The sequence below is a fragment of the Oryzias latipes genome, chromosome 8, assembly GCF_053564925.1.
Source record: "Oryzias latipes strain Hd-rR chromosome 8, Olatipes_Hd-rR_3.1".
Lineage (NCBI taxonomy): Eukaryota > Metazoa > Chordata > Actinopteri > Beloniformes > Adrianichthyidae > Oryzias > Oryzias latipes.
Genome location: NC_136244.1, coordinates 22,820,118 through 22,848,071, shown reverse-complemented (window position 1 = coordinate 22,848,071; position 27,954 = coordinate 22,820,118). Strand labels below are relative to the sequence as shown.

General features: G+C 40.0%; 1 protein-coding gene across 1 annotated transcript; it reads right to left on the bottom strand.

Moving 5' to 3' along the window:
- Positions 1–153: 153 nt before the first annotated feature.
- Positions 154–27,001, bottom strand: lasp1 (LIM and SH3 protein 1). Its single transcript, XM_011477912.4, has 7 exons — positions 26,673–27,001; positions 16,040–16,134; positions 9,998–10,082; positions 7,003–7,110; positions 4,365–4,440; positions 3,811–3,908; positions 154–2,946 (listed from the first exon to the last, which is right to left on the bottom strand). Exons 1-7 carry the CDS (start codon positions 26,739–26,741, stop codon positions 2,773–2,775), a joined length of 705 nt encoding a protein of 234 aa, XP_011476214.1. The 5' UTR covers positions 26,742–27,001; the 3' UTR covers positions 154–2,772.
- Positions 27,002–27,954: the final 953 nt, after the last annotated feature.

Genomic DNA, 27,954 nt, shown 5'->3' with positions numbered 1-27,954 from the left:
AGCATCACTAAAGGAAAAAAAAGCTTTTCTTTTACTCTATTTTGAAGCTGAAAATTTAAATAAACCCTAAATTGGTTTTAAAATGCCTTTGACGTAAAGCAGGACAAAAAAGGTGTTCATTAAAATATTTATAAATAAATACAAAGAACAGCGTTCTGAGAAAAAAATGACATTTTATTGAGTCTGCAGAATCTTAAGTACAGTTTGAAGTGCTGTAATAGGGCAACAGGAGATGATATCAGGTCCGTAAATCTGAGTTTTGAATAAATGTATGACAATATGATATTCTTTATTTTCATTAAAAAAAATATATCAAAAACAAAACAAAGATGGAATGCACAGAACTGGTCTGAGTGCTAAACCTGCAATTGTGGATTACATAATTTCACTCTGCGAAGTCTACAGTATACAACCAGTATCATAGAAGCAGGGAATGATTCATTAGAAGCACAAGAACCTACGATGAAGGCGGAAGGAGTAAGGGACCGTAGCAGGGTTGGGGGTGGGTGGTGGGACAGGATGGAGAATTGAGGGGAATCGAGGTTAGGATGCTTGTTACGGTTCAGTAGTAATGCCAGAGTAGATGAACGGCATTTGGAGCAAAGAGGTCAACTCCTGGCCAATATATCCAGGTCAAACTAACAAGCCCTGCCTTACAAACAGAGATTAAGAGCACCGACTCTATATCGCCCCCCACAGGACATGTACATCCTTCCTCAGCTTCAACAGCGGTGCCAGTCTTTGGCCATTTTATTCTTTCCATCTCATTGGGAATAAAGGTTAAAATATAAGACTTTAATACAGTTGAATTGAACTGGGGGCAATCAGCTTCTCTGAAACTTAAATAAAGGGCCATAGCAACTTAACTTTAAGCAAATTAAATGAATGAATTCCCCTAAAAAGAATACAAAATATTTTTTTCCAATCCAACATTTGTTTTTGTGTTTTTTTTTTAAATCCAGCAGATGCTAAACACACGTGGAGGCTTTTAGATGCTTCGTGTGTTTTTCACCTTTTTTCCCTCGTTTACCTGGGAAATACTTAAAGTTCTCTTAAAGCCGCATTACTTCCTCACATTCACAGAAAAATGAAGCACTTTCAGCTGCAAGCCATTCCCTTCCCAGAGCACCATAACCTATACCCCCCCCCCCCTCCCTCCAAGATACACATATGGTGCATATACAGTTTTACAATGTCATCGAGCTACATAGTTGGAGCTTCGTCTTCTTTTTCTGAAGCTGCATGGGTTCGTCATCTTAAAAAAATCCCCCCGATCAAGTTAGCTGCATTTCATCACAGGATATAAAGTAGCAGGGAAAGGGGGGTGGTGTTTGTTTGGAGTTTTCAACCCCGCCAGGGAATGAAGAACCCCTCCTCAAAGGGTTAAGACGCTCAGAGAGTGTGGAAAGTCTGTATAAGAGGGAAATGCTTGGTAAGGGGAGCCAAACACCAACAGAGATGATTATTCAGGAATTATGACCCCCCCATAAGAAACCAGCTTTCTTAACAATATTCTGGATTATTATTCCCTTATCTGATCCATTACTGAATGCATCATTCTATATCAACTGTGACAAGCCACTGTTTTATTTAGAAGATTGTGACATTTTTCTTTTTAAAAACAGGCATCTGATAACAAGGAAGGCAAAGGAATAGCATCATTAAGACAACATTTATCACATCAAAGGTTCAAACATTTTTTAGATTAAATGAAAAACAGAACTGGAATGTTCTCACATAAAAAAAAAGAGAAATTCATTCAAACTCAAATGATTTGTAATACAGAATTGTGCTTGGGCTTCTGTCTATTAAACTCATTTTCTCTCTTTTTTAAAGGGGAATAATTTGTCCTAACTGTGGAATTTTAGTTGGCAATCATTTGTGAATAAGGTTTGAAGGCATTAAGACAGGAAAGAACATGAAAAAGTGTTGTGTACACAACAAAAGCGCACTGTGTTGGTGTCATCAGTGTGGCTCCAAGAAATGGACTGATAAATGTCCCCTAACTTGTCCCTGATCCTCCACTTGCACCAGAGACCCCTGAGAAAGGCAACGACAGGAGGTCCTCTTCAGTTGGGCTACGATTTCCAGTTTCACACAGATACCCACAATGCACTGCTGGACATGAGGGTGCCCATTTGTGCAGAAAATCATGAGACGTGCGTCTACCTATAAATAAATTAAACCTCTCAGTTTCAACTGTTGTGCGGCTGTTTGGTGCGACAGCAGCACAGTTGCGTTTGAAGGAATGTGCACGAATCGAAAACCCTCCATGCTCTGGTTCCAGTCCGGATGGGATCAAGCTGCCAGACGAACCAAAGGAAAGAGCCAAGAAGGGAAATTTTCTCCACAGAACAGCCTCTGCGGCGTAAAATAACGTGGGGAATTTTCTTTTGCACTTTTCGTCTTTTTTTTTTGTTCATGATTGTTGAGTGCAAAAGCGACACAACATGACCCCTGACATACTGCTATCAGTGATGTTTTTTTTGTTTTTTTTTAAGACTTTCAGTTTTTGAGTGACAGCGAGGAAACAGACAGACGTCAGCACAGACAGACGGACAGGGAAGCAGAGGGATGGATGTGGACAGTGACAGCAGAGCGGGGATGCTTTGGGAGAGGTTTCAGGTTGTCACAGGACAGATTAGGGAATAAGAGAAAATTAAGAGAAAGCGGCGTTAAGATGAGATGGCACTGGGCTTTTCTTTTCCTTCTTTCCCTCCCTTTCACTACTTCCTCCTCGTCCTCCTCTTTCCAGCTTTCTTTCCTGCTCACTCAGATGGCCTCCACATAGTTGGCAGGGAGCATGCCCTGCTGGCCCGTGCGCTGAACGCGGCCGTACATCCAGCCCTCGTCAATCTGCTGCACGTCCTCGATCACGTCCCCGTCCATAAAAGACACTTCATCGTCATCGGCGGCCGAGTAGTCGTACACTGCTCTGTATACCTTCTGTCAACAAAAACAAAATCGGTCAGCTAGTTCTGAGGTGTGACTCTAAACGTGTCGGCAACAACAGTCACACTTTTCTAAAAACTCTTTTATTTGAACCTCAAATAGGTTTTATGCTGCGTTCACATTGAAAGTGATTCACACGTCCCATTCTCTGCAGGACGCTTGTGAAAAGTGGGTTCATAAACCTGATGCTGCCACCTCATGTGGGAGCAGCTACCGCTAAAAAATGTTAGCCTCATTGCTACACGGAACTGTGTACATCTCATATACAGTCAATGCATGGAAGACACAGATGAGACCTAGAGATCAGGCTTTTTTATTGTGAATAGTTCTACAAAGGAGTCTGTCTCAGACGTCTCCATGTCTGGGTTCATTCAGAGACTCTCCCAGTACGGTGAGTTTCACCATCTAAGCCAGGAAGGACGGCGCTTTCAGCGGTACGTCTGTCTCTGTGACCCAGACTTGCTGACAATAGGAAAAATATCATAAACTTCAGGTGGAAAACAGGCTGCAAAAATCAGGTTCTCCTCCTTGGTTTTGGACTCCATCTGCTGATCACGTCCTCAACAAGTCACGGGCCAAAGCAGAGTTTCTGATTGGTTGACGCAACGCAAATTCATCGCCAAAGTACAGATATTTGAACTCTGGAAGCATTGCGACACCTGAAACGTGCTGCTGCTATACTGCCGTGCCTCGACGCTCAAAACGCGCCGCAGGACGTTGGATGGCGTATGTACATTGACTTACCATTAAAACTATGTGAACGCGGATTTAAACATTTTAACACAATATTAACCTGGATGAAACTACATTATGTGGATAATGTTTAAGTCTTGGTTGTGTAGATTTGAGATGACTAACCCCAGAACTGGGAGGAGGAGCAGCAGCTGCCTGGCGCACAGGTTCAGGAGTGGGCTCGTAATGGTAGTTCTGAGGGGTTGCAGGTGGTTGGAAAGCTCCTGGGAAATGCAAAAAAAAGAACAATAGAATGAGAAGCAAACCCATTTTCTCGCACTCACAGATTCTAATTTTAACATACAGAAAAAAATTGGATTTCAGATCCTTTAATGAGGTCACACTTCTTATATCAAGAACACGGAAATCTAAGATTTACATCCAACCCCTGTTAAAGTTTCCTGTTATACAACTTTTTCTTTTTCTTTTTTTTTTGAACAATGAGTGTCTGTGTGAAGTTGCAAATCAATCATGCAAAAGAGAGATGGTTTATCACTTTAAAATAACTTCTAAAAAAAACTATTTTCCATTTGCTCAAGCAATCTGCTCACATTTTGAATACATTTAGATAAAAGATCCACCCTTCTACATGAACACAAAGTACAGAGGGACACCTTTAATGTCATTTCTATTTAAAATGAGAAACAACAGCACATCTATAAATGACGTCTTTTTTCTACCTGCACTGGGGGTAGTGGGCGTAAGTGGAGCCTCTCCTCCCATCTTCCTCTTCTCAAACTCCTCATGATATTTAATCTGAAACAACATCATGCATGAAGACAAAGATCAAACTCGTATGTCCTTTTTTTTATGGTCACTGCGTGCAGTTTTTCATCCACCAGGGGGCTCCAGCGTGCTCTGCGGCCTGGCTGTTTGTGCAGAAAGGTGGGGCAGATTGATGTTCCAGCAGTCAAGGCTCAGGAAGTTGCCTGACGCTGAGAGGAAATGACATCTCAGAAGCAGGAAGTACGGTGAGCTCAGAGCTGCACAGCTTGCACACCAGACACCAGGTGAAGGGAGAAACAGCAACAATGTTTCAAAGAAGCAGAGTTAACTGGAAATGCAGACGTAAAGAGGGTGGAAGCAAACCCCAAAGCAATTGATAAATGAACATTCTCAATTAGGTTAAAACACAGGCTTTAATTTGTAAGTTTTAGAGTTGAAAATCAATTTTATCTTTCCAAACAGTCGTCAACAAGCAGAATTCAGTGTTTCAACACCAAACATTCTGCGTTGATAAAACTGAAACTGGGTTAGTCGCCTGTGATTGCACTAAATAATCCCCCCCCCCTCCCATTTCCATGCTGACAACAGGCCCCACTCATAGCGCTTTGGTCAAGATTTACAGCCCTGCTACTACCCGAGCCTCAAAGGGCCCACTGTGCCAGCGTCCTTCTCAGGGAGTGTAATCACAGCAGCCTGGACTGGAGGATGGAGTGTTTGTCCAGGAACAGCGGATCAAGTCAGTGAGAGAACACAGAGGCTCTTCTCAAGTGCAATATGCTCTGTGAGAGTGAGATCATTTCAGCTCCCTCTGATGGAGAAGATCCAACCGACTGAGTGTGCATGTCGGTTTACAGGAAGTGAAATGACCAAAACCTCATAACGCACACTTTTGATCTTTGTTGCATGGCAAGAAAAGAAAAAAAGAACAGAGAACAGGGCAGCGTGAGCCGAGTCATTAAACAGAAAAACAGTAAAAGTATCTAGAAAAGGAAGAGAAAACCCCCCCAAACATTAGCATTCATCTTACGTGTCTATAATGACTGACGAGGAACGATGTTGTAATCGGTCACAGATGCTCATCAGCTGTAAATAAAAATGCGTTTGAACCCTCTTCTGTTTTTCCCAGATCTCGTTAGTGTGCGCACATAAACAAACACACAAAATGTTTTTTTTCTTCTTACATATTTCTTTAATCTCAAACGTGCGAGATCTTTCATTATATGAAAGCAGTAATTATGCAGCGTCCTCCACACTCATTATGCCATTAGTGAGGTTGGTGCAGGGCTGGTAAAGCATAATGACGTGTTTATGCGTGAGGGTGTTTCACAAGAAAATTAAAGCCTTCACAGCAGAGTTGAGATACTGGAAGGACGAGGTAAACAACGTACCCGTTTTCAAAATGGTTTTGCTGTATTTACAGAAAAAGAGGGAAGTAAAGAGGAGATGGTGTGGTCGGTTCAAAGACAAACAATGGCGCTTTAAGAATTTTCATGTGTTCTTTGGGGCTTGAGGCAGAGGAAGTGAAACCCACTAGAAAATTGACTAGAAAAACAAAATCCCTGGCCTGAAGCCGTTCCAGCTGCTGACTTTCAGGGTTATGACAAAAAGCTCACTTCATTTATAAAGCACCAGACTGTCTAAAAGGATGCTCCACCTGTGAAGCCATTGAACTGGACTGACCCCTCCCCCTTACGTTCCAAACAGGAAGTGCCCCCTGGTTCTAAGAAGCCATAATCCCACAGACTCCAATAGAGAATTAAACTGCTATTACTGTCACTTTATTTGTCAGAATCACCATTCAGGCTCTGATACCTTTTTTAAAGATCCACTCCCATGAAAATCTTGTTTTTAACTTATTCTTAGCGTTTTCATTAAAAGATTAAAACCGATGAACTCCTAAAGAACATTTGAGAGATTCTAAAGCATTGACCATTTCTGGTTCCGACATGGCGACGTCTGTATTGAAAACAATGCTGACTGAATTGTCTTTGTGTTGCTGGAACTGAAAGTAAGCCCTCTTCATGGGTGACATATACAGTCAATGGTTCAAACTCACAGCACCACCCAACTACAAATCCCACAATGCACCCCAACAACTGGCATGGCTTAATGACACACACAGAAAGTGGATAAATGGGTCAGTGCTCCTAAAGTTACACTCAATCTAGCCACAGGGAGGGAAGACCAAAACTGGAAAACAGGCATGAGGCCAAGGATCGGTTCGTCAACTTTAGAGGTTAATCTGTGTGTGCTATAACAAAGAACCATCAGGAAAAAATACATATAACCTGAATGCAACAGACATTAAAAATAGCTTGATGTCATTATAAAGAAGATATTTTAAAGAAAAATCAAAAATGGACTGAAGTAAGAAGAATCAGGCCTGACCTTCCATCGTGTTCAAGGTTATGTCAACATTTAAATACTATGAAATGATCTTGGGAGAAGCTTTAAGATGGAATAAAAAGGAACGGCTCAGAACCCAAACCCCAAAAGGCCAAAACCTTAAAGCAGAGAATCCACTGTCTCCACAGAGTCCACTGTCACTGAACAAAGGGATTGGAGGATCCAGGCTGAGGCTCGGTCACTTACATTGCTGATCTGGTCCTGTGTTTTCTTAATTCTCTGCAACTCTGGCGTGTCTGCCACCACGCTGAACCCTTTGCCTTTATTCTTCTCAAAATCCTCCCTGTAGAGAACCTAAGGCAAAATAAAAATAAAACAAACATTACGAGCGAATTAGACATGGATTTATTAAAGGACAAACAATTGAATAATATTTAAAATCCTAAAGGATTTTTTCAAATCTTTTTTTTAAGAAATTATGGATGAAAAAAGGAAAATATAGAAGTGTTATCAAATAAATCTTACAATTTAGCAGGAAAAAATCCTCCTGAGTTATGTTATAGCATCGAGGAAATGGTTTATAGACAAAATAATCATTCCATTACACGTTGGGTTTTTATATGAAATTAAGGTGACATTTTCTTTAGGACTTTTGACATTAAACTAACGCAAATTTAACCATATGATTTGAATAAGTTGTGTCATTTTTTCTGTAAACCAAAGCCGGCATTAATGACACAGTCTTTAGTGAGGATGTTCACTTCCTGTTTGCTCATGAGCTTTACATAAGGGCGTTGGAGCGACCATATTTGGTCAAAATGAGCTGAAGTGAGGAGTGACTAACAGCGTATGTGTGTTTGCTCCCTGTCGTCCCCGCCCACTTCTCACCCCGAGGGCAGGGGAGGAAATGTCCAACCCAAACGACACAAGCTTTAGAAATTTCAAGAGCAGAGAACCCCCCCCCCAATCATCTCCAGTACTTAAACCCACAACCGCATACACTACTTTACAAACCTGAAACAGGAAGGAGTATTTTTAAACGGACACATCCTGTCTTTCTAACCATCATGACATTTCAGCTGCACCTCTCCCCACACCAGCCCTTGCTCCTTCCTCCATGACGATTGCTTCATCTCTGCGCGGCGCCGTCGTTACCGGAAAACGGAGCTCCGTTCCCGCTTCCCCTCACCCCGTCTAAATAACGTCTGACGCCGCTGAACCGAGTGCTGACAGCACTCCTCTCGCCTCATTACCAAAAGAGGCGATTGCGATTCACAGATGGTGAGCGGGTGCGTTAAGGAATCTGCTCAGATACAACCCTGAAGTCATCAAGAAATAAACTTTAGCATTCTCTAAAATCAAATACATGTCTCAGTGAAGATTTATGTGCCTTCATCACATCCTTGCCCTTCCTTCTTGTTTCTCTCAGTCAACACTTGGTCCTCCCCCTCGTTTCCATTCCCCAAGCCCATCTCCTTTGTCTTTCAGGGTGTAAGCCACAGTTTCCTCTCCACCAATCATTCTCTTGCGTTCCTCCCCCGCCCACAATCCTTCCCTGTGAAGCTCCTGTTTCATTCATTCATATTTTACTGATTTACAGTCAACCACGGCGCTAAAGCTTCTCCTCGTTTTAATCCTTTCCTCTGCCCCTGTATGACCACTGTGTGTGTGTGTGTGTGTGTGTGTGGGGGGGGGGGGGTTACTTTAATTTCTCACTTGTTCTCCTTCCCTCCCCTCTTTGGTGCCTTCCTGCCTCATCCTCCTTTCATTCATGTGCGCTTCGTCGCTCTTCTCCTCCCCAGTTGGCTCTTTTGCGTTTCTTTATTTCCCTTCTTTCCGTTTCTCCTGCAGTCTTGTAATGCGGTGTGACAAACCTCTACCCTGCTACCATAGCAATAGGGTTCCTGTAGCAACGCAGCACCATTGATGCTAAGAGGTTAGACAGCCAGTTCTGTCGCACTTTCAACTTTCTCACTGCAGAAAAACAACATCTGTGAGACTGAATCCAGCTCTTAAATGTCCATTTCCTACTTGAAAGTTACAATATTAAGCTCTAAAATGAACATTGGGTTTTTAAAACCGATACAAAAGAGTTTGTGAGCCCACAAAACTCCTTGTTTGTGTTATTATCTCCAGATTCAAATGTGTGTCATTTCAATTCATATCGGGTGTTTTTAAAGGGGGGCGGGGGCTGCTTAGATGTGTGGAAAACACCATCTGTCCCTTGATGCCTCTGTCATCCCCCTCCCCACATGACCACTACCCTCAGACACCACAAACCCCCTCCTCAAATAAACCCACAGTCTAATCTGTTTGTTGGAAACATTAATGAAAGTGCTGCTTCCTCTTAAGACCAGAATATGGTGAGACCTCATATCACTCTCCAGTCTTCGAGTTTCACAACCCAGTTTAGAATAATCACTTTTAACTTGAGACAAAAAAATTATTATTATTTTTAAATAAATGATTTTTTCCGGACTTAGTCTTTCTGTTAACACTGAAGTTCGAACGTCGACAACTTCACCTAATACTGTTAAAAATACAGGCGAAATCAAAAAGAAGACAGAAAATAGTCAAATCTCAAGAATTAACATTATTGGAAGTAAAACAAAGTGTTTTAGTTATTCTATATCTCTATATAAAGTTGAAAAAATAAGCACATATCTGTCCATTTAGCGAATGACCCAATTTAGAACAATATTTCAGTCAAATTTTTTCCCTCATCTGAATGTTGGAATCTATTTGAACCTTTGCGATTTAAATCCTGCAGGAACAGGTGTTTTATGCTCCTAAAAACTGCAAATTAGAAGGAAAGGGTGTTTTTGTGAGGGCAGAATTAGTGTTTATAAGAAATTTTGAATTTAAAAAGTGGCATCAAAACCCATACATGTAAGTGCCACATTTTTTAAAATGTCGCAGCAGACATGCATGTCCTGCTTAAAGCAAAGACGCTGCATCCTTTAATCAGTTAATGGTTCAGTCCTAGACTTTCCAATTCAAAAACTTAAAAATGATCAGATTTTATTTTGAAATATCTCTTCATGCTAAACACTGAGGTGTCTCTCTGAAGACTTTAAAGCCGCCAAGGCAATAAAGCACATTTGGTCTGATAAGGTTATCTGACTGATCCGTGGAAAGGAAGCATAACAAATTCAAAATACTATTTTTTGTAGGTTTTTTTAGGACACAGTATTTGGCAGTTAATAAATAATCCTCTGCTTAGCCAATGACGTGAAGTTACCTGGCTCTGCATCTTGCTCTGCTGTTTCAGGCGGAGGTTCTCTGGAGTGTCAGCCACACAGGTGAAATTTGTCTTGGGGTAGTGTCTGAAAGAAAAACAAAAGAAATCACAGGGAAAACAGCAGTGAATATAAATAGAGGGTAAACACACAGGCAGATGCCAGCTCTGCTCAGGCTCTCCCTACTTCTGTGAGGGAAAAAACCAGCATAAATCAAGAAGTGCAGCCTGTTGGCCTCGCTACTGAGGCAATTGTGATTCAAGGTGGTCCAGAGATGGAGTTAAGGGGCCCTGTAGACAAAAAGCAAGTCAGTACAAAACACAATGCTCTGTCAGTTAAAGCCAAGGTAGTCTGAAAAAGAGGAAGTGCAGGAAGGGGCTGTGGAGGGGTCGAGAGCCTCGGGATTCCAGAATTTGGAGGCGAGCCACAGCAGGTGCAGAAAAGAGAAGAAGAAGAATGTACGGTACTCTGCTGCATGTGGCTACAGGCCTGTGGAAGAAAAACAGCATGCAGCAGACACAGCAACAGCGATCACACAGACAGTTGGAACTGTGAGTGACGTCATGGGCATGAAGGGGGGTCTCTTTCGTTTTACTTTATTGTGCTTAAAGTATCATCACACACCTCCTAGAGGAAAAGGGGAACAAGGTTTTCATGCAAAAAAAAATCTAGCAATCATCATGACTTGTAAAGCTATTACCAGTAAAAGCCAGTGGAGTTTTAAACTGAAGCCTTTGGAGCAGAAGCAGCCTCAAGTGCAAACAGCAGTGCTTGCCAGTAAGTTCAATGTGGTGCTTAAGGCAGCGAAAGCACATGACACAGGCCCTGTGGGAGAGCAGCTAACAGCTCTAATGGACTACAGCTCCCAGCTTGCCTCAAAGTTGGCCTTTCAAAAGCTTCCAGGCATCACCCATGCTTTTTTTTTTTAACCTATTTAGGCATACGTTTTATGCTTTCCAAGACAACAAGAGACTCAACAAAAGAACTGTAAAGCCGTGATGATACATTTTGGCTTTTGGGTGTGCATCCATCTGTTAAGTCAGGTCTGTGTTCACCTTGGCCTATTTTGACCTCTACATTTAACCCTTTAACACCAGAGATTTCACCAGCGTCACCTAAATAGCACACCATCTTTGACATACCGAAACTCTTCAACCATTTATGTTATCAATGTCAATAAGCCGATTCTGAAGCGGAGAAAAGCAGCTTTTCACATTAGCGTTTTGCCAATATGCAACACGCTGCTAATGTAGCATTGCATAACGGTGCAAAGCCCTTTCTCTGCAACAAAATCAGCTGATTTACGTTGATGACTAAAGTGATACATATTAATGCAAGGCTGGCGTTCTCTGCTTCAGAATCTGCAGGAATTACGTTAATTGCATGACTGTAAATGAGAAATGGACTGACTGACCCCTCCCCCCCATGTTCAAAGTTGAAAGTATCAGCTGATCCCAAAAAGTCGAAATCCCATAGACTGTTTATTGAGAAATAAACATTATTCTGTCATTCTTTTAGTTAGTTGGAAATACCATTCCTGATCTGCTTCTTTTTTTTTTTTTTACCTTCTTGCTAATCCAAATTTTTTTTCATGATCTTTTTTCTGCAATGCAAGTTATTCAGGTTATAGACTGACCAATCAGATGCCTCAAGCATCTCACTTTGAACCATTGAAGCGTTTGATTAAAAGATTCCCCTGAGCACACTTTCAAGTGGTAGGGGTGTGGCCTTCCAAGAAGCTTACTTGTGATTAGCGAGAGTGGCTGTCATAGAAATGTCGTCTCAGATCAGCTCTACCAATCGGTGCTTACTGACGATTTCAGGTTCCAAAATGGCACCTGAATTGACCATTTCATTTGAAGTAAGTCATTTTCTATGGGTGACATCACACTCACTCAGTCCGGTTCTCATATACAGTCAATGGTTCATCGCGTAAACGGTTAAGGAGTGATGGTAGTCAAAATAATGTCAACATAAGTTCCAGTATTAAAGGTTTACCTGACAGAAGTACCATCAGATATGGCGGTTGGTGAAGTTAGTGGACGAGGTTGGGAATCTTTATTGATACTATGCAAACGACATAACTATTTTAGGGGTAGGTCCTATGTGACAACCCATCTCCTAACGGGTAGGAGATGGGTTGTCACATAAACAGAGGTATATTTTCAGATAGTTTTTTACTCTCTTTGTATTTTCTGAACCAACAAATGATCCAATCACGTTTGTTCATTTTCATTAGGAGTATACTGTGAGCATTAGAAAATGAACACAGGGGGTGAGGAGAGTGGACATGCACAAAACTTCATCAAACCCAGAAGAAGCATGACTGTCAGTGGGGGTGAGGGGCCTGCTTATTGCACATGTGCGAGATCACACACACACACAAGCTTCCTACTGTGCATGGAGGGACGCCTGTTTGCATAGTGGAACCAGGAGACGCTTTGGTCCACTTCACACCTGGGACACCTGAAAAGGTTTTCATGAATCATTCAACAGGAATCAGCCATTCCGTAGCTTTAAAGATGGATTAACCCCAAACAACAGAAGTCATCATTACATATAACAAAATCCCGTAAAATGTGCAAAAGCAGTGCCCAACATCATACCAACTGCAGCTGTTAAGCATGTGTTAACCCGTTGGCTCCTCTGAGACTCCAGGGGAAACTGAATTTTCCTGTTTGCTTATCTTTCCCTCTCAATCTCCCACAATTCTCCCACAGTTGTATTATCCAACAGAGGACGAGACTCAAGCCAGTGAGGGTGTGTGTGTGTGTGTGTGTGTGTGTGTGTGTGTGCGCAGTGAAAGCAAATGCCTGCATCAGTTATTAAGGTCAAACATCGTAGAGTAACAATAAAGCAGTTAGCCAACAGGATAACTGTGCACAACATGGCTTACATTCCATCTCCAGAAGTAGGCGACTCTCTTATGTCGTTTACTCGTCGGAGGATTGATTTCAACAAACAGAAGTCGCCATAATAAACAACCTGTGAAGGACTTTGCTCCGATGCTGAGGCGATGTGTACAGGAGATTGTTCATCCCTGAGTGGCAAACACTAAAAACTAATGGGCCATGAAGACCCACCGCTAACCAGAAAACAGCGTATTTGATTCGATACACGTTATGTGCCAAGCCTGAAGGAACACAACAGTCTGGATCCTCCTTGAAAAGAAAACGTTCATTTGAATCAACATCATGAGACTCCATCATGGTAACCTATTGGTTTGCAGAGGTAGTTTATTTTTTTTGTACTTTAAGCCTTAGTCACATACACTGTATGTATTGAACTACAATCTGTGACTTTGACGAGTCAGTAATGCCGTTCAGGTCAAACGCACCCAGAGAATAAACCAGTTCTTAGTCAAAGGAGGAAGCAGAACAGTTCTAAGAGCTCATCATAAATGCACAATTTCCATAGAAATGCTCATATTTACAATACATATAAACTACATATGCAAAACAGCCGTTTAAATGCTTTTTTAAAGTGTAATTTATTTTTGAAACAAGTATAATCTCTTTTTGGTAAAAGGAAAAGGTGAAGAAAATATGAAAAAGGTTAAAGGTGTGGCACTTACGACGGAGTATTAGGGCCACAAAAAAAAAAAAAAAAAATTAGAGCCACCAAAAAAAAAAAAAAAAGTAAAATTACGAGATTTTATCTCGTAAATTTAGGAGATAAAAACTCGTAAATTTAGGAGAAAAAAACTCGTAATTTTAGGAGATTACAGTGGAAGTGAGCATGCAGAGCAGCAGGTGAACGCCGTGCAGCCGCAGAGAAGACCGACTAAACTTTGTTGAACAGGTGAGCTGAATGTTTATTGATAACGTTCCAAATGTCTGGAAGGTCATTTGTTTGATTTACGATTCATTAAAGTTTTATTTATTGATGGTTGGTTTGCAGGATCTCTGCAGTCCGATGAAGCCGTCGTCTGTGTCCCTGCAGCTGTTCGCTTGAATCCTTTCTTCCTCCACCAAAGACAAGACTCTACGTCTGTGTGACGCTTCCGTCACACAAAAGGAGGAGCACTTTTTTTTGGCATTTTCAACGTTCCAAAGCTAATATAAAACACTATTTTCATTCCTCTTTATTGTTTTATGCTGAAACGGGACATTTAATCTGCAGGAAGGGGCGTTTGTAACACTGTTTACTTCCGCATTGGTTTTGGGATGACAGGTTCATGACGTAATGAGACAAATGAACTTCAGGATATGTGAATGAAAAGGAGAATAAAGGCTGCAGCGATTGTCTACACCCAAACGTGTCTCTGAGCTCCTTATTTTACATATTAAACTCCGCTTTACTGACACTGAACCCCGGAAAGACTGCTACACGGAAAATAATCTGATTTTGAGTCGCCAAAAGGTTCAGAATCTCTTTGTTTTAAACCTATAATAATCCGGAAGTGAAGCTTCACAAAAGGCTCCACATACTTCATCTTCAAGCTAGGTTCCGATAAACGGACAACTTCTGTGTTTTTTCCTTAATCTACGACTTTTTTCTCGTACATTTATGAGATTTTAAGTCGTAAATTTATGAGATTTTAAGTCGTAAATTTATGAGATAAAAAGTCGTAAATTTACGAGTTTTTATCTCCTAAATTTACGAGATAAAATCTCGTAATTTTACTTTTTTTTTTTTTTTTGGTGGCTCTAATTTTTTTTTTTTTTGGTGGCCCTAATACTCCGTCGTAGGCGCTATTAGTCACCTTGAATTAGGAAAAAAATCTCTTTAAAAATGCATTATCATCTCATCTATTGCACAAATAAATTAAAATTTAAAGCAGATTATTCATTTATTATTGTAAGCCACAAGCTTTAAATGTCCTATTATTGAAATGTCCACCCCAGTATAGTTTAAATTTCTGGGCTTTTCAAAAACAACATTTCATCAGTGTTTAAATATTGGCAAGTAGTTTGGCAGCGATATCCAACCATACCAAGAGTCTATTACATGAAAAAGAATTTCATAATATTTCTATTTAGCTCGTGTTCCTTTCTGCCAGGTGTTTGGTTCTGTGCATTCTGGGTCATGTTTAAACCCCAGGCAGAGATGAATTATTAAATCAAACAACCTATTGATATAATAGGCTGTTCACAACCGTCAATGGGATCTTCTCTGCTCAGCTTTAACATCCATGTTGACAGAAATGGCTGTAAGTTCTTACAAAAGAGACGTTTTCTCAGGAATAGTGACTCAGAGTCTAAAAGGAAACTGATGAATAAAATGAGGAAAAGAAAAGAAGCTTCTGAATTTCCTTTCCTCGTTAGTTCATCTGTAGTGAACTAACAAGCTTTCAAATGCAGAAACCCGCAATTAAATCAGCAACTTTATGAGAACAGTTGGCTATTAATTATTGACTGAGACTCTGACCCAGCAGTTAAATATTTATGCCTAATTCAAACATGCGGGCACAGTTCTTTAATTTCTTCTAATGCAATAAACTGAAAGAAAAAGTGTGACGTGTTGACGTGCCGTTAAATCAGTCCTGAAAAAGGCAAAAGTCCCCATACGAAAGACAAACACGCGTCAACTTCTACTCACTTTAGTTCCCACTAAAACCCAAAACGAAAACGCTATCAGCAGTTCAGAAAACAAGCTTGTCAGAACTGGAAGCCTTCTCTCCGCTCCACCTCTCAAGCTCAGATGAAGAAAATCATTACAAATATTTGGGGGGTTCCAGGGAAGCCTGGTGAGCGTTCTGTATGCGAGTGTGTCCTGAAGCATGAGTGGACATGCTGGCAGTTTTCTGTGTCCACATTTGTCACTGTAGAGGAACTTGAAGAATTTCCTTTGTTGATATCCATTCCCCACACCAAGGAGGGGAGGGGGAACATTCCCACACAACCCATAGGCCTTTTCTCTTAGGGGGGAGATTAAATAGTTACAGATAAACAGCACAGAGGAAGAGAAAGGGGCCGTAGCAGGGTTGAAACAGTCCTATTTCATGCTGTGCGCAGATGAAAGACTGCTGTCAGCGTCTTCAGAACCCTGTGAATGTAAAACGTGCTCCACGACACACAAAGATGACTTTAGGGACAACTCACGCATTGCAGTATGGTCTCTTCTCGAAGCCTTTGTAATTCTTCATGTTTAGAGTCATTTTGCAGACCTCGCAGCTGAAGCATCCTTTATGCCAGTACTGTCAAAAAAAAAGAAAAAACAGAACACACAACACATGAGACATTGGGAGATTTCTTGTTGCCCTACTTTGTCAGAGGGAAAGCCAGCATTCCAAACGCCAACATGGAGATGAAAGCTAATTGAATGATTAAGGCCAGAACCATGTTGTACTCCCTGAGGTTTCACAAGGACAGGATCTGGGTAAACATGTTGGGATGGTATGAAACCATACTGAAGCAGTGGAAGCCCCTAAGCTCATCATTTTACTACAATCTATAGGAAGACTAAGGGAGCTGCAGTTTTACAGGCGGTAATGAGCTCTCAAGCTACGCACTGATTCTTTTATTGTCTAAACTTTGGAGATGCTGCACATGTACACACCTTTATTATTAACCAATCCATTCAGGCGTTTCTTTGTTTATTGAAACTGGCCCGGGTGAGTGTGATGTCACCCATAGAAAATGGCTTACCGGTACTTCTGGGTCCGGTGATCTAAAGTAAATTTAAAATTGCCCATTTTTACGCAATAAGGACATCGCCATGTTGGAGCCAGTTCTTTGTCTGAGCAGGTCTGAGTCATCGTTCCTATGGTAACCACTCGCACCAATCAGGAGTGAGCTAGTTGGAATTCCACACTTCCACCACTTGAAAATAGTGGGCTACATGAAATCAGTCAGACGTTATGAATGTTTAATGTGAGAACACATTGAGGCATCCGATTGGCCAGTTTATAACTTGAATAGCTTGCACTACAAAATATATATGACAACAAAATTCGGATTAGCAAAAAGATGTAAAAAAAAATATAACAGAGCAATAATAGTTGTTCTGAAAATTAGAATGACTGAGTAATAGCTGTTAATTTCTTAATAGAAGCCTATGGGATGTTGGCTTCTTGGAATCGGCGCATACTTCATGTTTGGGGAGGAGTCACTCAGACCATTTCCATTATACAGTCAATAGGATGAACCAATAGAGGCCATGTCTGAATTCAATTACATTTCTCCATCATCAGAAAGACTATATAGGGCAGAAATATCCAGTGCCTTGAATTTCAATGCAATTCGGGCAAATTACGTCACCCATTCGCTGATCTAAAAACCTAATAAAACGACAAATTTGATAACTTTATTTATGAATCTACTGTGTTCTGATGATGAAAACTTGGATTATTTATAAAAACGAATTTACATAATTTATTTCAAATGACAAATCATTTAAATGCAATGCATTGTGGTCTGTATTCTACAATCTAGCTAGTATGGATCCACACTAGTTTTTGGAGAGACTTCTGGGAAATTTTCAGGGCACTGGACTTTGGAATTGTAGATTCTAACAACCCGAAAAAAAAGGCGAACACCCTATATAGTGCAGTAAGTGGTGAGGGAATTTGACACAACCAGAGTGAATTAGCATGGAGGGAAGGTAGTATGCAGTAGAGGGTGGATTGAGAAAGAGGAAACCCCAGAGAAGGAAGAAATGATCTGGTTCATTCTGCTATCATCAACGGAAAGGAGGGAGGAGTACAAAGACAGAGAGAGGAGACAGCCTTGGGATAAAAGAAAGACTGTCCTTATTAACATGGTCCAGGGCAATATACCAGCTCCCTATTTACACACCAACTGTGTAACTTTAAATTACCCACACAGGAAACGCTAATTTACACAAAAACATCTAACGAAGAGTGAAAGAAAAGAACATATTCTGATGTTTTTCCCATGAAAACAAGCACATGGCAAATTTGGATCTAGAGGTTTTTTTCTCAGACCGGAATACAGGAATGATTCACATGAAAATCCATCATTTCCTTGCATGCAGATAACTGCCAAAAGTTTTTAGCATCTGCAAAAGCTGCAGATGGGCTGCAAAGACAATTATGGCTGAGCTCAATATGGGATCAGGAAAAAACACAGACATTATCAGCTAATCTAAAATGTGGCTTCAGGCTGGTCCTAAGAACAACCTTCTTTGTTCTTTCTGAATGCACAGACCACCCAGGTTGGTATGCACTGACAGCAAATGTGTGTGTGCGTTTATAGCTCCAAGCAGCATCATTCTGAAGCACACAAAGAGAATGTTTTACTGTGGAAACGTGGCTTCAGTTGGAGCCTCAGATGCAGATGGACACCTTTTTCTTTGGACAGATTTCTCAACAGCTTTACCTGCTCTGCAATATGTGTGAAATATTGTTTTTTAACAGCTGCTGGTAAATTTATTCCATTCGAATGAAACATAGTTAAGCTAGTTTAAATATTTATCCCAGTTTAAATTACAAATTAACACAGAAGGGAAAAGGTGAGGTTGCCTCATCTATGAACCAAAGCATGGACTTTGAAATTTGACTTGTCTATAGCAAATATTGAACTTCTCAAAAGAACAACTCTGGTCAAGGATTTTAGTTGGAAAACTTTATATACACTTCATTTTTAAGGCCTAACCCAAATGTCAACAGGACATCTTTCTAAACCTATCTCAAGTTCTCAGATGACAGGTAACAGCTGTCCTGCATTGGCTGTTGCAACAGAACTTTCTTAAGGACTGAGAAACCTAACAAGGGTCATCAATTGCACTCTAGACATAGTAAGATGTATTTAATAAGTCAAGACTTAAAGTTGGTTAGATGCCACAAGAACACAATGTCAGGAATCACAAGATTAAATTTTAGTCAAAGCTACGGGACTAATGAGGCACCAATTAGTCAAAGTTCTCCTTCTAGACTAAAGGTGTCAAAACCCAGTTCTTAGGGGTCAGCATCTTGTTTGTATTTAGACATTGCTAAGAAAATGAGTGAGTGATTTCCTGGAATAAATGTGCTTATCCAATGAGAGGTAGAAGGGATAATAAAAAAAAGAATCACCGTCTAACACTGTGACAGGACAATCTACATGATGGCTTAACAATTTGTGCTTGCTCAACCATATATTCAAAAGATCGTTTTTACCTGTCGAAAAATACTCTAAAGAAAACCTGTAACATATAAATCTAGGTAAAATAACCAAAGTTTGGAGTTTAGTCTCAGTCACAATGTCATGTCCTCCAAAATAATTTATGTACCAAAGAGATGGTTCAGAAATGCAACCTAATTTAGATAAAGAAAAGTTGAATCGATCATATTACATAGATCATAAAGTAACCACTAATTTAAAACAGTGGATTTATCTAATCAATCAATCTAATTTTCATTTTATATTAATTGTTTTATTTTATCTGCTTTCATTTAGTTTTTAGAGCAAGAAACTAGGAATTTATTATGAAAAGTTCCACTTTTGTTCATTTTTTAATCACTGGTTGTGTGAAAAATTGTTATTCAAACCAAATACAATTATATTTGGTATTTAATTGGATAAATACCTCTGCACCACCATAATAAGGAGTTATAGAGTTATGATGGAGATAGAGCGGTCGACCTTTGGAAGATCGCAGGCTTGGTTCCCGTCTGGCCTGTCCATGTGTCGAACTGTCTTTGGGCAAGACACTTGTGGTTATAGGTTGGTGCCAGTGTAAGGCAGCGGAGCCGCCATCAATGTGTGAATGTGTGAATGTGTGTATATTGAACAAGATAGTAACTGTAAAGTGCTTTAGGGCATTAAAGGAAAGTAGAAAAGCGCCAAGTATACATCATTTGCCATTCGATAGGGGTGTAACATTGAATCGACTCATTTCTTATCATCCAACCAGATCAGTATATCGAAAAACTGACAATTGAAAAACTTTCAATCGAATCAACCTTACCATTATAAAATTGTTTCAAAATGAAATAAATCGACTGCAGTACAGTGTGTTTATTTGACTAAAAGATCAAAATAACTAACACACAAGTGATGGCAGCAAAAACTGATCTGTTCTCTCTGTAATGTTCTGTTTGGACTCTTTGGATGTGAAAAAAACAACAGCAGGCTGAACTTAATGAAACTAAAATGTGAATGGATTTGCCATTACTTCTTGTTTACTCATTTGTTTGTGCACGTATTTAATTTAACTTGATCATCTTGCAAGAATTACATGGAATCTGGAAAACTTCACCTGCACTGTTCAGTACCAGGTATTTATCTCTGAGTCACACTGGTTGAAGTTTTGGCTAAAGATGACCTGGATCCATTTTAGGTCAATAAATCAGATCGTTCAAAATGAACCAATGCACACTATGAATGATATTGGAAACCATAAATTATGATATGTATTCAACCATTGTTGAAATGAGTTGTTACACCCCTACCAGTTATATATTGAAGTTAAAAAATATATAAAAATTAAATCAAAATCAACTTAATTAAGTATTTTGGCAGTGATACTCAGCTTAAAGTTAAAAGCTAAAGCATAGAAAACTGAAAATGTTTTAAATCTAAATTTCATGCTTTCATTTCAACCCTTCACTAGAGCACTGCTGTTTGGAGTGGTGGACAGCCCACGTCTTTCATTTGGTAAACAGATATTGATGGTAGACGGTCGAATAACAGGAAAGAAAAGTGAAATTATTTACAAACTTAAGCTGAGTTTGAATAACATAAAAGGAAAAAGAAGGAAAACGAGACTCACACCCACGATAAACTAACCTCATCTACATGGTAGCGATATCAAGTTCTTCTGGTCTTTCATGTTATATTAAAAGGTTTTTTTTCTTTTGCTAGACAAAGGAAACAGCAGATAATGACGCATCATAGCAGCAGCAAAACCTGACAAACTGCAAACAGCTGTTGAAATACGTTAAGGTGAAGAAAACATTTATGCTGGTTTGGTCTGATAAAAAAACACTTACCAAATGCAAATTAAACATTGCTAGTATGAGAAGGTGGAAACCCACAGGTGAGGAGAGCTCTGATACAGCAGATAAATATAAAATTAATCAACTGGAGTGTAATTATTTGAAAAACCTTTATCAAGCCACGTAAATCAGTCAGACAGCCCTTTTACAAAACAAAACAGATGATTGTTTTTTCATCTGTGCGACAAAAATGGTTTGTCCTGCTGTGTCAGGCCATGGTTTGGTTTCCATGACACCTATTTGCCAAAGCAAAAGGTCAGCATTTTCCAAAAAATCAAATTAAATTTGTCATGATCTCACACTTAAGATGAAAAGTGTCTACATCAAACACCTTCATCCTCATCCAGGCTGTTAATTTAGAAATAAAACACTGCATTACATGCAGACTTTCATAATAATTTCTAATTTCGGGAGAACTGGAATTGTGAGCATCAATGCAGAATCCAATAGTCAGCTGGAAAACGAGGTCACTGCAGAGATGGAGCTCCAGACACGAAACACTCAAAGAGAAGCAGCTCCGTCTCCCTGAATCAGCGCAGCTCAAGGGCACATGTATGAGTGTGTGAGTGTTAGCGGTGCATCTCTATAAGCATGTTGCACTGTATGTAGGTTAAAGGTCTGTCAGTGATGTCTGTGCGTGAGAAAAGATACTCAGTTCTAATGAAAGTTCTCAAGAACACCAAAAATGGAATGGAAGGAAAATTAAGGAAAATATAAGCACAGAACAAAGGGTCAGAAATAGTCTATTCTAAAAATAGAATAGACATTAATACCCATTTCAGTATCATATAAAATTGAGAAGATATTGTATCCACAGGTATTTAATTTGATCCCATGTTTCCTTAACTCTATTAAAAAGGTCATCAGAATCCATGTGCTGGTTCTCTTTCATAACTACTCAAACCTAAATAACCACAAGTAACCAACCAGGCAAGCACCTGGTGGTCCCTTTTTCCAATACTCGCCCAGGCTCAGCCAAGGACTACATGGGATCACCTTCCCATTGGCTGAAAACCAGTTTGAAGGACCACAAAAGGTTTGTGCTCTGTGACTGAGGAGATAGTCAAGGGAGGCGGCCTCAGCAGTCCAATCTATAGAGATGGACACTAACCAACGGGATATGGAATGTCCCCAAACTCATGTAAAAGTACACAACTTTATTCCATTCAAAAGGTGCCCGTAGTGAAAGGCAGAGGGTCGTTTGCTTAAAGCCCCCCAGCTCAGCCGCCATGTATAGAGGGATCTCTTAAATGGCAGTAGTTACCTAAAGTGATCCAACTGACTCCTTTATTTTACTGAGAGACTTCAACGCCCTCGTGGGCAACGACAGAGATACATGGAGGAACATGATCTGGAGCAACAGCCACCCTCATCTGAACCAGGGTGGTGCTTTGATTATTGGAGTTCTGTGCCAGCCACAGTTTGATCATAACGCCATGTTTGAGCACAAGGCTGTCCATCAGCACACATGACGCCTGAAAACAGCTGACAGGAAGTCGAAGCAGCATGCAGCGCAGGCAGTTTTGAAGGCCAGAACTCTGGTCTGACAGGAGTTTGGAGAAGCCATGGAGAAGGACAAGCAAGGTATTTGCCATCTCAAGAGGAGAGTGATGCGCTAAATAACCAAAAACATCATTTCCAGTTCACTGCATTCTCCAAATGACCCTTGTCTGCACAGGAGGCGATCTAAGATAAAAGAGCTCCATCCGATTGGTCAACAAAGTGATTGGTCAAATGCATAAAGGCATTTGTTTGATTTGTTAAATACTTCAAACTGCCATAAGATTGTTTTAGCACATTTAAGGTAAGCATTTAGTGTCATTTTCACCATTTTTCGCTTTATGCATATTGCACAGCTCGATCTCACGATAACAATAAATTTGTGATTTATTGTGCAGGCCTATTGTGAAGAGTGTTGGACAGAATCCCTGATATTCCTTTCTTTCAGTAAGTGCGTGTGTTAAATCAAACACATCATGCACACCCATACAATAAAACTCTTCAAGCATGTAGGCATTTCCTTTTGAGCAAGGCATCCTGCTTAAGGACACCCACATCTGGCTGCTGTTAATAAGGTAGACTGACTGGACTTTTTCTAGTCTACGTGATGCCATTCATCTTCATTTAAGTCTTAAACTCTGTAGATCTGTGTGATCTGATGTTAACAACATGCTACGCTAGGGTAAAGTTAATTTTACATTAACTTTTCGAACCATTTCAGACTGTAGTTTAAATCAGTTTCCACTTCAGTCAGAAACTTTAGAGAAAAACTGTCTGCAGACAAAGGAAGAGGAACAAAGTCAAGGTTAAATGTCAAAAGACTTCTGCTTCGTCACACTGTAAACTCAGTGGCTCACAAAATGTTGTGTTATGTTTGTAGGACATCTAGAATTAAATTAAACTGGTTAAACAACTAAGGTTTTTAAACATGCCGGTATAAATCTTGTTACACAGTTTTGACTGAAAGGGGGGGGTAGAAATGTAGACTAATCCTGACACCATGACCGAGTACTTGAACCTTTGCGGCACCTCAGGTGATCCTGACTGTAACGTGTGTTTGCAAATGTGAGTCATCACAGGGAGGTGTCCTGTCGGCTGCAGATTCCTCACCTCTTGTAGCATTTGGACACATGACTCAGTGCTAAGAATAATCCCCCTAATTATAGAAGAGGCTGGCAGAAAAGACTGACTTTAGGACAAAAGGGTTCACAGAGGTGCTTCGAAGTTTACATACAGACAAACCCTCCTATTTTGGATGTGTTTCTATGTTAAACAGTAAAACATCTGACAATAGATATATCTCTGCTCCAGTTAAAGGTCTTTTCACTAAACAAGACTAAATAAAAACAGATTACAAACATGTTTAATTGAGGAAAAACTACATTACTTAAAATAACTTTCCCATTATAAATGTTTTTTAACAATAACAAATATACAGCTTTACCTTTAAAGTCAAGGTTAACATATTTAAAATGCAAGGACTATTTTATAATAGGTGACATAAAAAGTATTTTACATTTGTACAAAAAAGTAATCTCCCACCAGCTATTTAATACCAGTGTAAGAGACAAATACACTCTGGCTTAAAGACCCACTCTGATTAGAATTGTGTTTTTGGCATGTTCTTGTGGCATTTTTCTCACAATTAAGGACATTTATTAGGAAAATAATGCTTAAAATTGCATTTAAGAGTATTTCTATACTAAAACTGCTGTGAACCAGAAACAGACAAATGGGCGGGACACGAGCTAGACGACAAGATCCACGTACATCGTCGTTTTCCTCGCCAGAGCTGGCATCTGGCTCAAAACTGTACGGTAAAAGGAGACTCACACCAATATTGCTCACTATTTTTTTGCACGGATTATGTAAGGTTGGGGGTTTGAGGGGCTTTAAGTGAGCAGGAGAGCATGTAAACAGAGAGCTCTCAAAAACAAGGGGGGGGGGGGGGGTTGCTCCACACCAAAGGTCCCACCCACAACTCAGAGGTGAATTTCTAACGAACTCCTGCTGTCCTAAAAAACAACACAGGTTTCTGGATTTTGGCTAAAAGACAGCAGTTAAAAGTCCACTGGGAACACCTTAAAAAAGTTCAAAAGATGCAAGATGCAATCATGAAACAACCAGAAGCAACACTTCATTATTTAAATATGCCCAAATGTTTAATATGGTAGATTATTTAAGACCCAGAAAGCAGGTGCAGCGCTTTGTAGTGGATTTAGGTCCTCCGATTCAGTCCTACAAAATTCAGACAGTATGGAGCAATCAGGAGAGCCACACTCCAGCACAGACAAGTGCTTTTGTAAGAGAAGGAGATTAAGACTCAACAAAAGCTCTTAATTCATCCACAGCATGTCTTTCTGAAAATGACTGCTGGTAATAACACTCTTAAACAATTTTGCTTAACCATATATAGAGTTGAGTTCTTTATTCATGTTTTATTTCCTGGACTCTAAAGACTGTAATCAAACAGGAAAAAAAAAATTTAATAGATGTAATTCTACTTAATGAACTAGCTTTCCACTTAAACAACTGTGGTATTTAAAGTACTAAGTGGAAGTCAAATAAGAGGGTAAATCGATTACTGAAAAGAGAGGAAAAGATTGAACTAAAATTCACTTCCTGTCTTTTACTACGCTCAGCATTCTGCTCCTCCTGCTGGATCCACCCCCCCCCCACCCACCCCAGAGTATAAAAACTTGATAGCAGGAGTAAAACAAACAAGGCAGTGAAGTTCTGCTTTTCCAGTTATTACAGGAGGACAGCAGAATTGGTTCAGTTAATGTTTGTGGAAAACCAAATGAGGAGGCGGTGGAGCCCTTGGCACCCACACTTTGACCTCAGCTTTGATGAGTATGGCAGTCTTCAAGAAATTAGAGGAATGCATGTGCTAGAAAGAAAAGAGAAGCTATTTTTTTGGCATCTGAAGGGGCAGGAGGTGATGCAGAATGGCAGCAAAGACGCGCGGCAGACGTGGGAGATGGTAGAGCAGCTCTGACAGAACATGTTTCATGGGAGTGTCCGTCTGATGGAATGCACTCTGCTTCAGGGCAGATTCCAAAGAAAACTCAAGCTGCACTTGCAGCCAATTTGACTTTTATCACTAGCAGCCTTCTGTTACACAAATCTAATTCCTCTGAAGACATCTGTGCCTTATATATCATTTGGCTGCTCGCGCACAGAGAGCTTCAGAAGGTAAATCGATTCCACAACAGAGCACACTAGAAATGGCATTAGTTACATCCATGCAACAGAGATGCAACACACCTTAAGAGCTGATAATACTAATACTAGCTAATGGGCTCATTTCTATTGACATTTTTACATAAAACCAGTCATAGGAATCTATTAATAATTTCTATCAAATTATTTAATTCAAGTCTTGCTTCAGTTAAAAGACAGTGATCATGGAAATACAGTGTCTACTAATCATTGCCTAGTACAGAAGACCCCACCCAGGTGATTGTATTAACAGTGGAGCCTGAACGCATCATCAGCCAGCAAAGTGATTTTTTTTTCTCAGTTCATGGTCACGTTTCCCTTCAAAGTTTGCGACGAAACTGGAAAGATGACGTGTGTTCCCTTTATTTGTTTCTCCTCTGTGAATCACTGACCTCGACCGGGTAATTGTGGGTAAAACTGATTGGATTAACACCTTGACTGAGATTAGGAGCGATCTTTGAAGTGAAATTAAACGAACCTGTAAACTAATCGTCACCCGGATTAGCCCGGTTAGACACCGACACGACCACAATCAATCCACCCCACCTTGGCCACCTGGGGTGTAATAAATAGGGAGTTAATCCCCGGATTAACTCTTGTGATGTGAAGTGATTTCAGGGGACAAACCCAAACCCGGGTTTACGGAAAAGGGTACCAACCAAGGTCCATTTTGAAAGCTAAGGTGGTGCCACCCAGGCCCAGACTGAGCTCGGTTGACGGAGGCGCCACTTTGGATAAATCAATATCAACACAACAGAGTTGTGTAAAAAAATAAAATAAGATGAAGAAACATCAGTTCGACTCCAAATACACTTTAATGTGTTCACGAAAAAGTCGTCTTTTAGTTCGTGGAACGTCGCTGGGATGTCGCGTTTTCAGACGTTAGCTAGCTGCTAGCATGCTAGCGACATACCTGTTCTGTTGGGCTGTTCGATTCATTCACAAAACACGTGAAATTTTCATTTTTTAGCGGAGTAAAAACCGAGCTCAGATACCGTGGAGCAAAAACAAACACATTTCCTGGCTGTTTCTGAAACCCACGACTGTAAAACAACCGTTTTTAGTGTTCTTACCTTGTCCAGACAATTCACTTTTTCCGTGGGGTAAACCACTAGATTACATCTGCTACACAACGGGTTCATGTTGAAGGAAGCTAGTTAGCGCAGAAACCGTCAATGATTCTGGCTGTAGCGGTGTGCTGACGACTACTTCAGAACAAAAAAAATGAACAGTACTTTAGGATTATAACCATTAGATGGCCAACAAAAATCTAAGTGACTGTAGCAAATCCAGGAGATTGTTGTTGTAGCTGCACAGCTGGCTGTCAGTCCACTAACCAGGCACGAAAAGCGCGCTCCCTGCTCCACTCTGCGCGTGTCCGAGCATACAGGGAAGGCAATGTGGGAGGTTCACGTTTTGTTTTTACTTTCAACACTTTGAATAATGCTTTTTATTGCACAACGAGGAAGCGGAACAGAACTATTAAACACGATTCAGAAATGTCGCCTCGTAATGCGAGTTTGTGCAACAGTGAAGGAACCCACGGAGCGTTCACGTGCAGTTCTTATTTTTTTTCTATCCCATCTCCATTTGCGCGTGCAGATGGAGATAGGATACTCTGCGGGATTCTTATTTTTTATTTTTGGAGGAGAACCAATCTTTAGCTTTCAAATTATTCGTTTTAGACATCTGCCACGTTCGCTGGATGTCCTACTTGATGTCAGCAACAAACACATGGTTAGAGCGGCACCTGCTGGCGAGATATGTCTATGATTTCAACAGTTGGCATGTGAAATTCAGCCTCAGGACCCTCATCCCCGTCAATCAATCAATAAACGGTAAAAGTGAAATATGTTTTGGATTGTAAAATTTTACAACAAATATTTTTATGATACATAAAAAAATATAAAATAAAAAAGTCAATGTTTATTTTCTCAGAACAGAAATAAAAACATTTGTTTTGCATCAGAAAATACCCTAACCATTTACTATAACTCCCGTTTAAACATGCCTTTTCAGTCTTAATTTTTTCTTCCTTATTTTATTTTTTATTTTATCGAGTAAGCCTATTTCTTTAACAAATAAAAAAAAACAACAATCAGAATTTTTAAAAATAGCCTTGTAGGCTAATTTATTTTCCCTCTTTTGCCAAAAGTATTTTAAGAGATAATTGCAGTTTTCCTCATTTGAATTGCTGATTTGTAGTTATTAAATTTACCATAACAATGTAATAATTTTAGTTGTACCTTCTAAAAAGCTGCTGCAACGTTTGCTATAAACTCTTGGTGCCCTTTTAGAAAATTTTGGAGAAACAGACCAAGAGTTTACCAATAATCAATGTTATTGGTTATTTCA

Coding starts and splice junctions, on each gene's coding strand:
- lasp1 (XM_011477912.4), bottom strand. CDS start 26,741: ATGAACCCGTTGTGTAGCAGATGTAATCTAGTGGTTTACCCCACGGAA. Junction 10,083..16,039: donor AAGAGACCATACTGCAATGC/GTGAGTTGTCCC, acceptor TTTTTCTTTCAG/ACACTACCCCAAGACAAATT. Junction 4,441..7,002: donor CACAGGACCAGATCAGCAAT/GTAAGTGACCGA, acceptor ATGTTGTTTCAG/ATTAAATATCATGAGGAGTT.